This window comes from Limanda limanda, chromosome 18 (assembly GCF_963576545.1).
Source record: "Limanda limanda chromosome 18, fLimLim1.1, whole genome shotgun sequence".
NCBI classification, from domain to species: domain Eukaryota; kingdom Metazoa; phylum Chordata; class Actinopteri; order Pleuronectiformes; family Pleuronectidae; genus Limanda; species Limanda limanda.
Window position 1 is genome coordinate 1,721,155 of NC_083653.1, and position 12,597 is coordinate 1,733,751.

At 46.8% G+C, this 12,597-nt stretch overlaps 1 protein-coding gene across 1 annotated transcript in view; it reads right to left on the minus strand.

Moving 5' to 3' along the window:
* Positions 1-995: 995 nt before the first annotated feature.
* The window catches only part of LOC133024670 (serine/threonine-protein kinase D3-like), a 19,678-nt gene continuing 8,076 nt past the window's right edge, over positions 996-12,597 (minus strand). The window contains exons 4-20 of the mRNA XM_061091834.1: positions 12,177-12,315; positions 10,882-11,013; positions 10,636-10,793; positions 9,427-9,616; positions 9,155-9,232; positions 8,644-8,824; positions 8,399-8,522; positions 7,728-7,805; positions 6,294-6,564; positions 3,816-3,868; positions 3,600-3,672; positions 3,358-3,464; positions 3,069-3,230; positions 2,881-2,979; positions 2,528-2,795; positions 2,343-2,428; positions 996-1,204 (exon numbers count right to left, since the gene is read on the minus strand). Of these exons, the coding sequence (XP_060947817.1) occupies positions 1,031-1,204; positions 2,343-2,428; positions 2,528-2,795; positions 2,881-2,979; positions 3,069-3,230; positions 3,358-3,464; positions 3,600-3,672; positions 3,816-3,868; positions 6,294-6,564; positions 7,728-7,805; positions 8,399-8,522; positions 8,644-8,824; positions 9,155-9,232; positions 9,427-9,616; positions 10,636-10,793; positions 10,882-11,013; positions 12,177-12,315 (2,373 nt within the window). The 3' untranslated portion in view covers positions 996-1,030. The remainder of the gene's footprint in view (positions 1,205-2,342; positions 2,429-2,527; positions 2,796-2,880; positions 2,980-3,068; positions 3,231-3,357; positions 3,465-3,599; positions 3,673-3,815; positions 3,869-6,293; positions 6,565-7,727; positions 7,806-8,398; positions 8,523-8,643; positions 8,825-9,154; positions 9,233-9,426; positions 9,617-10,635; positions 10,794-10,881; positions 11,014-12,176; positions 12,316-12,597) is intronic.

A 12,597-nucleotide genomic window follows, 5' to 3' on the forward strand; every position in this document is an offset into this window, starting at 1 on the left:
CATCTGGAAGCCGTTAGCTGAGCTGCAGCCAATCACAGCGAGCTCCTCCGGTAGCAATTAAAAGCTTCAGTTACACATGGTGGGGGGGGGGGCAGCCGTCCTGCAGAGCGACCCGGTCGAGCTCAGGATCTGGTTCGTTAAGAGATCGCTTCCAATTTGATGATAATGTTCACAAACATTTGGAAGAAATTACAGGATTTGATTGAACTGAAGAAACCAGGCGATGATTTAAAATCCGTTTCTCAGAGTCAGTTTGAAACGTTTTGACTTTAATATTTTCTCATCAAAATCATCCACATGACACCAAGTTTCTTTCAAAGATATAAAACGTGAAATTAATTCTCAGGCTGGAGTCGGATCTGGATCGAGAGTCCAGTTGTTTTTCTCCTCAGACATAAAGACGAAGCTCGATTCTCAGCTCGTCTTCGTCACAGAAAAAAATCATTTGGAAAATCACTATTGATTTGCTTTCTCTACAAAAATAGTAACGATTCATCACTTATTAAACTAAACAAACATCTTCGGAAACTCGAGAAAACATTTATAATATTCGAACAAACCAAAAGTTAATTTCTTGTTTTTTGTCAGATTTCCCCGAAAGTGCAAAGAACAAAAAATAAACAAAAGTCACAATTTCTTTCAGACATTTTAGTTTCTTCTTGAGTCACGTAGTAAAAACATCGTGTCCGATCATAAAGTCTCTGGTTTGTCGTTAACCGGCGGAAAAGACCGTTACTTAAAATCTCCAGACTTCAAATCTCAGGATAGTTTCTTGTAGTTTGTAAAAATAAAAAAATAAAATTGGAAAAAGATGAAATACATTGGAAAATCCCTCTGGAGCCGATTCTGTACATGGTGTACCTGACCAGCACGTCCTCATCCCCTGTCCCCTGCTGTCACGACGACAGCTGTCTCCATGGTGACATCTGTCTCCATGGTGACAGTTGCCAAGGTCTTCATAGCATCCACTGGGGGGGGGGGGGGGGTGTCTGCTGCCTCATCGTAGGAAGTGTCCGGCCTCCTGCCGCCACTAGGGGTCCTCCTCCATGTCGTCCAGGTTGGGGGACATGATGAAGTCTTTGGGGAAGTGCAGCCCGCCCTCGTCGGCGTGCTCCTCCCACCGGGCGTCGTCACTCTCGTGCGTGATGTAGCGCTCGCCACGCTTGGTCTCGAACTCCCGGAGGTCGAGCCAGGTGCGGTAGTCCTGCAGAACAACGACATGCAGACAGAGAGACTCAAACCCAGGAGCTGGTGTTTCCTCTGTGGTCGAGGTGGAAGATCTCGTTTGGTTCCAAGATCGAGAAACATGTGAGAACGTTTAACCCCTTGAAGACGAATGTCACGGATTCGCCTCAAACACCGTTCCGGTCTTTTTATCCCACTAATACCTGATGGTGCAAATACTACACATGCCATGAAGGTGTTGGAAGTACTCTGCCGCCATCTAGTGGTCGGAGTGGAAAATACATACTAGCCCCTTGGTACCACAGATATGATCACTAGATATCTCGGCCGCGTTGCCGGCCAACGGAGACGAACGTCACCACATGGCGGCCATCTTGTTGCGGGAGGCTCTCTCACCCATAACATTGTGTTGGTAAATAACCATAACTTGCTCCATTTTCAACCGATTTTGAAACGGTCTGGTTTGTTATAAACGTCAGAGATGTAGTTATGACACTGTGTACTTATGAATAATTATGTTATTTTCTAAAAAAAATTAATAATTTATGCAGTGTCATAACTACACCTCTGACGTTTATAACAAACCAGACCGTTTCAAAATCAGTCGAAAATTGAGCAAGTTATGGTTATTTACAACTACCAACACAATGCTATGGGTGAGAGAGCCTCCCGCAACAAGATGGCCGCCATGTGGTGACGTCCGGCTCCGTCGAGCGAGATATCTAGTCTTTATATATATCTATGCTTGGTACTGTGCAGCAAAGTTATTTTGAGGTATTAAGCTGTATTTGAAATTCTGTGATGATGGAACAGCAATGATTGTACAGAAACATAAGTTGTTATTCAATTTCAAGCAAAAGCAGCATCAGTATAATAATCTACAAACCAGAGACTGGAACATTTGTTAAATTACGGTTATGCCCCATTATGCCTAATGTCGCTAATTTGCCCCATACCTAAATTTTATATATATTGTATATGCTATATTGAAATTAACAATCTTCTCTTAATTTTGAATCCTTATGACAGCCAAAAACACAAATAATATTTTTTTTATATAATTGGAATTAATTCAGGCAATAAGGGGTTACATCCTGAACACTTCCTGTTGCAGTGGTTTGTTACCTGCAGCCAGGGGTGACTCAGCGATTTCTTACCTGCAGCCAGGGGTGACTCAGCGATTTGGCCACGCTGTAGCGCTTCCTCATCTTCACCTGCAGCAGGTTGTTGATCAGGTCCGTGGCTGTAAAACATTAACAGGTAGTTGATCATTAATCATCATTATTAATCATTATTAACTGAGATGTTCTTGTGAGTCGGTTCTGTGACTCGTGGGTCTCACCCGGCTCGGAGATCTCCCTCCACGGGTTGGGCGGGTACATGAAGGCGGCGTTCTGGATCTGGTGGTCGATCTCCTCGTCCTCGTTGAAGGGAAACGTTCCGCTCAGGCTGACGTAGACGATCACGCCGACCGACCACATGTCCAGGGACCGGTTGTAGCCTTTGCTGCGAAGAACCTCCGGCGCCAAATAAGCCGGCGTGCCGACCACGGAGCGCCGGAAGGACTTCTCCCCGATGATGCGAGCGAAGCCGAAGTCACAGAGTTTCACCTGGAGGAGAAACGACCGAGAGGATGAAAGAGGAACCAAAGAACGAGGAGACGGGGACCGGAGTTCTCTGAGGATTGAATCGAACCTGAGGAAACGGTTCTGCTGAGGCCAGGAGGACGTTCTCCGGCTTCAGGTCACAGTGGACGATGTTCTTGAAGTGAAGATGTCTGAGGGCCACGAGGATCTGGAGACACAGCAGCTGGAGATCGTCAGCAAAAAGAAAAAACTCCCACAGTTCCATGAAATCAAGTAATATACATTTCATAACTTCACCTGTGTGACCAGGAACTTGGTGAGACGTTCAGGGAGTCGACTCTTCTCGCTGGACAGGATCATCTCCAGCATGTCTCCGTGGAGCTTCTCCATGACCACGAACACGCGCTCAGGCGTCTCGAACATACACTCCAGGTTCACGATACCACGGTGCTGGAGGTTCTGTCACAAAACAAAACCAGATCTATAACCATAAGGATCTCATGTGTGACCGAGCGACTGAACACTGGACCTCAGTCACAGAACATCTAGAATCTTCTTCATGGGTCTGGTATCTGTCTGGTTTTACCCGCAGCACGGCGACCTCGTTCCTCAGCTGACTCTCCTGTTTGGTGGGAAAACGCATTTTGTCGATGATCTTGATGGCGACGTCTCTGCCGCTCTTCCTGTGTTTCCCTGCAGACGTCGAAGAGGAAGAGACGTTTACCATCTTTAATATCTTAACATGTAGAGACACAGAGGGAAACTCTTCTATAATAAGATGAGTCCGTCTCTCAGGAGCAGATTCATTCCACTGGTTTCCAGCCTCACCTCCGTACACGATCCCGAACTGACCGGAGCCGAGGACGTCGTCGGCGAAGATCTGATAAACTGAACTGATGTCCTGAGCAAGAGATCAGAGCGGATTCACAGATCAGAGGATTCAACTCTTCACAGAGAGCAGAGTCGTCTCCACGGCCCAGAACATCCTCACATCAATAAATACACAAATACATAAATGGTAAATTGCTGACATATGTCACTCACCACATTTTCTTCTATCTGGGAGTTGGACACTGATATGCTGATGGAGATTTCCTCTGAGGGAAACAAAGACAAAACAGAAAATTCAATTCTTCTCATGAAAAGTTCTCTTCGATCTCCAGAAGCTTTCAGGAAAGAATCCGTTCTTACAAATCAAAGTTTACCATGAAAATATAACATTTATCTTCATTTTTCTCATAGTGATCCTATGAATTATTATCTCCAGAGTATAAAATGTAAATTCCTCTCCAGCAGGGACGTTTGGTGCTTTTATTTTGTTAACCTCCAAATCATTCAAATCTCATTTCATTCCTTCCCTTGTTAAATAAAGGATGAGATTTTCCAGCCGAGATCAAACCGACACGTTGTGGGTTCGACTCCACATGAAAGAGTCGGGGGGGGGGGGCGAGTCCGGCTGCTGCAGCCTCCTCATCCTCCTGCAGGTGTCACAACAATAAAAGCCTCTGTTTCCTGTCCCCATGTTTACTACGAGCCTCTGACATTCATTCAGAGAGAGGGAACCTGCCGCTGAGTTTCCACTGATGAGCAGGGATTGATTTCCGATCGGTCGGCCGGGGGGGGTTTGATCGGGTCACTGCTCTGGGATCGATTCCCACAGTCTGATGGAGGTGGACGGACTCCTGATATGTGGGTCACGGGTGAGGTCACGACTCAGAGAGTTTACGTAACGTCCACCCGCTGGATTCTGTGTTTCCTCCTCGTGAGGTTTCACTCGTTCGCTGTTTGTCTCTGAGACGGTGAAACAACAAAAACCTCTGTTACATCATCTGTCCATTAACTTATTGAGCTCCGTCACTACAGCTAATGGTTATTAATTTTAATACCAGGACGTCCATTTAGTCGTTTACTGCAGGACATCTCATTTTGTGGTGAAACTTAAAAGACACTTTACCCTGAAGTGAATCCGAGCGAGATGAGGCGGAAAATCCTCTGAAATCCCTTCAATCACGTTAAAATGTCAGCGAGTGGTCGTGTGTGTGTGTGTGTGTGTGTGTGTGTGTGTGTGTGTGTTTGTGTGTGTCTCTCTCTGTGTGTGTGTGTGTGGTTGTGTTGTGTTCTCTCTCTCTCTCTGTCTCTCTCTGTGTGTTTTTTATTTTGAAAGCTCTCCACCGACAAATCCACACGACCATTAAAAAAAACACAAAAACGAGTCTAATCTGATTCGAGAAACGATTCGTAGCGGACGTTTAAAAACCTGCACTGAGCGTCTCTAATGAACATGAAACACATCAAGTCTGTGTTTTTATTAAATGTTGGTTTTTAGTAAATATTAAACAGCTTCTCTCCTCTAGTCTCTAAACTCGTGGAGTTCCTCAAGGATCGTCTGTGGGTCATATTTCATTTTTCTGAACGCTTCCCCAGGGACACATGATACAGGACACTTCATATCTCCGCTGCTGTCGGAGGGAAGTGATCCGAGGTTCGACCCGATCTGACCTCAGGACAGTTTGACCCGAACAGAGGGAACAACAGCTCAATGAATCCAGTCTGTTAGTGAGCAGCAACAGGATGAATTTATACTAAAACTGTGTTTCAGAACCGAAGCTCCTGAGTTCTGGATGCAGCTTCGGCTCCTTCAGACTCACTGAGGCCTCGGGACGCATCAATAATCCAGATTGAATCTTGTATTGATAATTAATCTGGAGTGAATCTGTGTCTTGATGCGTCCTGGATCCTTTCTCAATTTACCCAGTGACTGAAAAACTGGAAAAATGTATTCTCTTTACGGAGCTGAATTTAGATAAAGACACTTGCTACAAATCAGAAGAACCTGAGTTCCTGTAAACGTCTCTGGATCTGACTCCCTCTCAGTTCACAAGCATCTGGCATGTGTACCCATAGATATATATAAAGACTAGATGTCTCGTCTGCGTTGCCGGCCAACGGAGCCGGACGTCACCACATGGCGGCCATCTTGCTAAGGGGCAGCTCGCTCACCCATAACATTGTGTTGGTAAATAACCATAACTTGCTCAATTTTCAACCGATTTTGAAACAGTTTGGTTTGTTATAAACATCAGAGCTTTAGTTATGACACTGCATAAATGATTACATTTTTTAGAAAATAACATAATTATTCATAAGTACCCGTGTCATATCTACATCTCTGACGTTTATAACAAACCAGACCGTTTCAAAATCTGTTGAAAATTGAGCAAGTTATGGTTATTTACCAACACAATGTTATGGGTGAGCGAGCAACCTCTGGCAAGATGGCCGCCATGTGGTGACGTCCGGCTCCGTCGAACAAGGCATCTAGTCTTTATATATATCTATGTGTGTACCTGCAGCAGAAATCTGCAAACTGAGAGCTTCTCCAGACTCTTATTCACATTTTATAAACTATTCTATTTATTTTATAGACATTCATTCTTCACATTTAACCACATGTTCAACGTTTTGAAGAATAGATTCTGTTCCTCAACTTCAGAGGTCATGACCTCGGCGTGTGTTACTCACTGTGGTCCTTCCCCTTCCCGGTGCCCACGCTGGCCGTGGGCGTGACGGGCATCAGCGCGTGGCGGATGGCCTTCTCCCAGCTGGCGCCCACGTCCCGGCCCACGCCGGACGCCGCCAGCACGGGGTTGTGGTACAGGCCGCCGGTGTTCTCCCCGACGTAGAACACCACGCCGGCCGTGGTCACCTCGCAGCAGTGCGGGTTGCTGCCCGGCGGCAGGACGCTGAAGTCCTTCGCCGGCTCCACCTGCAGGATCTCCGACAGCGGGATCTCCTGAGCGGCGCCGGGACACAAACAGGAAGTGACGTCAGATCCGAGTCACACAAGTTAAACGTCTTCAGGGAAACGTTCCCTCACTCCTCACTCCTCCTCCTCCTCCTCCTCCTCCTCTTCCTCCTCCTCCTCCTCCTCCTCCTCCTCCTCCTCCTCCTCCTCCTCCTCCTCCTCCTCCTCCTCCTCCTCCTCCCTCCTCTGAACCACATCTGAACTTCTTGTGTTGTTCCAAGTTTGTACCAGCAACCAACCAACCACCCCCCCCCCATCATCATCAATTCATCCTGTGATTAAAAGCCAGGGCGTGCTTCAGGCGCACGGCGGTGGCGGCGGTCGGGGGGGCAGGAGGAGGGAGGGAGAGGCCCTGAAACCGCCACAGATCTCTCCCCCCCCCCCTGTGCCTCTCACTTTCTCTTCAAAGGACGGTCTCCGCGGCGCTTTGTGGTGAAGGTCAACAGGTCGCCGCCAGACACCAGATGAAAGGAGGTGGAGGACGAGGGGGGGGGGGGAGCGATGGAGGACGAGAGGGGGGGGGGCGATGGAGGACGAGAGCAGCTTCAGTTTAATCTCTGAGTGATGATCTGTTTTTCTCTTCATGTAAATCAAACCTACGCAGACTGAAAACAAAGATGGACGACGCGTCTCCACCTCCTAGAAAAATGAAGCCAAAATATCTGAGGCGTGCGCCGCCATCTTGGATTGGTGACATCACTTGGAGTCTGTGCAGCAGAGATCTGAGGTCCCACCCACATCTCTACCTGACCAATCGTGAGTCTCAGCTGTCAATCATCACGGCAATAACGAATTCAAACTATTTAAACCGTTTGTTTAGTTTGGTCCCGTCTGCTAACATGGAGGAGGTGTGGTTTGTGAGCTATACCGCAGCCGGCCACCAGGGGGCGATGGAGAAGCTGTCGTCCATCTTCATTCAGTCACTTCTCTCCACGTGTTAGAAACCAGCAGCCGAGAGGAAGTGACCTCACGAGGGTTTTTTTTCTGTTTTTCGTACGTTTAGAGTCAAACTGTGAAAAGTGACGAGCTCGTGAAAACTTTCTGATCCGATAGAAACTCCGATCGAACCCGACTCCCTCTCCCCCCCCCCCCCCCCCCCCCGCCCGGTGTGGGCGAGCAGCTGAAACCGGATCCAGCCTGTTCCCTCCTACCTTGTAGAACTTGGCTCCACTTTCATTCTGAAGCAGCGTCAGGCTCTTGCTGTCCAGTCTCCAGTAATGTCTCTTCCTCTGCAGACACACAACACACACAACACACACAACACACACAACACACACAACACACACACAACACACACAACACGCACACATCACAGGTCTGATTAAAAAACAAGCAAAATACTGATGAAGTTAAAGAAATTAAAGAGGAAAATGTGGATCTGCAGGTTATTTGTGGATAAATGTTAAGAACATCTTTTTCAAATTTGAGAAAAACTAGTTTTTAAGCCCAAAATGCTTAATGATATTTTAAGTTGATATGAAACAATGACACTGACTTTTGTCAAGATTTATATTGATATGTATATTTAACATCTTATTCTGTTTAACAGAGTAAATATTTAATATATATGTTTATTTTTGTTGCATGTTTTAATATTAAAAAACAGCAGTTCCCATTATATATTTCCTTTAAAATCAGATAACTTATAATTTGAATTGATTAGAAGCTGAAAACTACCAAACAGTAAAAAGTAATTCATTAAGAGGAAGAAATAGAATAGAATATAAATGTGTGTAACATGAGATTGTGTAGTAGGATGTCCCAGCAGTAAAGCAAAGTGTGTATTTAAACATGTTGTGTGTGTTTTCTCTTCTCCTCTCACCAGGTTGTCTCGGCTGGTGAAGTGAACCATCCATCCCTCCTTCACCACCGTGGAGCTCCGCCTCTTTGTGTGTTTGATGGACTGAACCACTCGCATCAGGGGGATGTTACTGCTGGTGCACGGGCTGCGTCAACACAAACAAACACACACACTCATCAACACACACTGACTGAATTCTGAAAGCAGCTTCATTTATCAGAGTTTTGTGCTGTTTGGAAACACGCGTGGCGTCGGCCTCTCGTCACCTGATGGCTCGGAGCGTCTCGTCGTCCTTCTCGCCGTCCGTGCCCCCCCCCTCGTGGAAGAAGAGCTTGTCCTCGGGGGGGGACTCGTCCTGGTCGTCCATGCTCTGTCCTCCGTCGCTGTTCACGTCGCAGCTGTCCACCTCCATCGTGGCCTCGGAGTCCAGACTGGGACTCGCCGGTTCTGCAGAGTCGGGAAAACAAAACCCACAACGGAAAAAACTTTTAATCCAAACTGAAGAACTAATGAAGAGTTCCTCTAACGGCCACCAGGGGACAACCTCAAAACTGCATTCATTATTATTTAAAAAAGTGCTTTTCTGAACTAAATGAGAACGTAACGGTTCAACAGAAACATGGAGCTGAACGATTCTGAAACGTGTGGAGCTGCAGAGATCAGGTGATATTTCTACTGCTGATCGATTATCACTATGAATATATTTATTAAAGCCTCTTTAAAGCTTCAGGTTTCTAACGTTAACGGCTCAACTCCTCCAACGTGAATCCCACTCACCTCCGTTGAAGTCGACCTCGCCCAGACAGTCCCGAGGAACCTTGGCTGCACATCTCTTGTGGCAGTTAAATTTACAATCTGAAGAAACACAACACACACGTGAATCTGACGGGTTGAAAAAAAAACAGATCAGCCTGAAGGCATCATCCTGAAAACTGTGAGAAATGAGCAGCAGATCAAACTGTAATGAGCAGATCTTCCTTCGCCACAGGAACCATTCAGAGAACATCTCGTCATTTCAGATTCCAGATGATTTTCTGCTGAGTCGTCACCTTTGCACTGCATGCCCTGGCGGAAGAGGCCCTTCAGCAGCCGCTTGCAGAACTGGCAGATGGTGGGACGAGTGTACGTGTGCACGGAGAAGGTGTGAGGGACCTTCACCCGGCCCAGCACCATCTTCTCCATCCAGATGGGACGGCCGCTGAGCAGCGAGTTACGCTTCGCGGCGCCCAGCAGGGGGCGCTGCCGGGGGAAAGAGGGGAAGAAGGAGAGAGGAGAGAGAGAAATGAATTGAAGAGTTTCCTCATTTACTGGAAGATTCTGATTCGACCAACAGGAATTCACTGTGTCCGTGCTGGAGGTGAAGTTCAGGGGTTTGTCCACCAGGGTTTTATTTCTGTGAAGCACTTGTGGAGAGTTGAGATGTTCATTGGTCACGAAGACTGAATGAGTTGTGTGTCATCAGCGCAGCAGCAGTGAGAGTGCATGATGTGTTTGTGGATGATGTTGCCAAGGGGGGGGGGCATATAGATGGACAATATAATGCGACCTAAGATTGAACCCTGCGGGACACCATACCTAGTTTGAGACCCAGAAGTAAGGGAACGATTTACAATTTCTCGAATGAAAAGGAGCAAGAGTCTCCTTTAGTGTGTGTGTGTGTGTGTGTGTGTGTATGTGTTTGCATGTGTGTGTGTGTGTGTGTTTGCATGTGTGTGTGTTTGTGTATTAAACACAGGGTGTTTGTTCATGTGAGTGTGAAGCTGAACAGGATGGAAAATCAGGTGGTTTGCCTCCAGCCTCCAGCCATCACAGTGTGTGTGTGTGTGTGTGTGTGTGTGTGTGTGTGTGTGTCTGTGTGTGTGTTTGTGTGTGTGTGTGTGTGCGACTGGTTAGTTGGTTGCACAACCTTTACATCTGCGGCTGAAACTGTGTTTTCACTCATTCTGTCAGAAATGAATCAAACTTTCACTTCGCTAAAAGAAGAAACTCATCGTCATGTGACTGAAGCTGTGAGAAATCCTCCAAAGACCAGAATGCAACAGTCACTTCAGCTAGAAACACAGTGACGGGTTATAAAGGTCGGGGGGTCGGGGATCGAACAGACGAGACTCTGAGGTCAGTTTATTTAAAGCAGCAATAATCAATTTCTCTGTGAAGAAGTGAGAGGAGTCACCAAACTTCAGGGAATCATTTAAATATAGAAATAAATTCTCTTTTCTCTTGTGAGTCTCCAGCAGCTCAGAGGTTAATGAACCCACCTCCTCCGGCGGCGTCGGTGTGAACTCCGTGGACGGCGGGCGAGCGATGGACAGGACGGAGCCCGGCAGAGACACGTTGGACAGACGTCTCTTCTTCACGCCGCTGCAGTTGTTGGGGATCTTGAACGCACATCGCTTGTGGTAGTTCAGTCCACATCCTGCGGAGGAGAAACATGAGTCAGATCCTCCTTTCTCCCTCAAAGCTTCACAGAGATCCAGACTGTTTTATCCTCGGAGGAATCTCACCTTCACACTTGAGGCCCTGCCGGACGAGCCCCCACAGCATCTCGCCGCAGTCGTCGCAGAACGCCGGCGCCTTGTAGGAGTGGACGTACAGAGCGTGAGGTCGGATCTGGAAATCCTCGGCCGTGGCGAGAGCTGAAATTTAACAAAAATACAGAGAAAGTCTTTTTTTAAATCCTGATTCTTTACCGATTAATGGAAAAGTTTTCAGACGAATTGTTTTGAATCGATCCAACTCAAGACTGAACTTTTTAATCAGGACTTTGAGTTTTATTCATCGAAGACTATTAAACGTTTCAGATGATTGTTTAGATGTTGGATGAAATCATCTCTGCAGCTTGGTTAGGAAACAGATTGATTTGTGATCGTTTGATGAACTTTGAGGAACAGGAACCGGTTGAGTTTGAGTTTCTGAGTTCACACCTTCTTGTTTCTGTTCAGACTCAGTTGATCTGTTCCACACGTTCTCCACTGAGTTCTCCTGTTTGTTTTATCGTCTCTGTTTTAAACATCAGTCGCCTTGTTCACCTCCTTCAGTGAATTCCTTTACTTTCACCACCAAAATCTGGTTTCATGTTGCCACCGTTAGGTCCTAACATGTTTTCTGTTTGTTTCCGGTTCTTCTATACGTGAAACTAGTTGTCAGACGGATCCTGTGTGATACCAGAGGCAGCATGAACAGTTATTAAGAAACAAACGAGCAGAGATATGCACGTCTGCAGCAGGAGGAGGAGGTGGAGGAGGAGGTGGAGGAGGAGGAGGAGGAGCAGGTGGAGGAGGAGGAAGTGGTCGTGGGTTTGAACCCGATGTGGTTGGAGGTGCCACTTCGTCTTCCTCCTCAGCTGCCACTGCTGTGTCGAGCTGCTGAGGTGTCAGTTTTAGGTTTTACACCCAAACCCGTCGACACCAGACAGGAAGTGACATATACTGTATACTAATATTATGGTTGGGGGGGTGGGGGGGGGGCGCAGAGTGATCCCCGGCGACGCTGCGGCGGACGAAACGAGATGTGAGACGGCTCCGGCCTCGGAGGAAGCTGAGAGGAAGTCAGAATGTGATGAATCTATTCACATTGTCATCGTTACTTTATAGATGATTATGACAGAATCCTATAGTCTTCAATAAGAGTTGTAGTATCATAATTTTTCTGACATTCATTATCTGGAATTCAAAATCGAAAGCAGAAACATCTCTCAGGTTCAGAGTCTGAACATAGAGACTTTGAATCACTTGTAAATTGGATTTCCTGTTGCACACTGATCCAGGATCAGAGGTTCACTGAGGAGCCGGGGATTTACCGGAGAGCACCACCTCCACCAGGTCGCCCTCGTGGATCTCCTCCGCCGACGTCAGCCGCTGCAGGACGTTGTCCGAGCTCAGGTCGTGACGGAAGAGCAGGATCTTGTCGTACATCCCGAAGAATCCACATTCTGGGAACTGAGGAGGAAGAGGAGGAGGAGGAAGAGTTCAGATACTTACAGACTGAGAATGAAAAGGTTCCAGTGACTGAAGAGGCTGCGTGACTCCACTTTCTGAACAGATCATGTGACACAGGAGCTCATTATTAATCTGTCTGAGCTGTTTTATTCGTAGAATTCTAAATGTTGGAAGGTATGGATAAATTCTTTGGTCACATCTGAAGACACGAGAGTGAAATGAGCTCCTCACACGGAACAATGTGACGTTAACTGTGAAACACTTTTCATACAAACAGTAAAA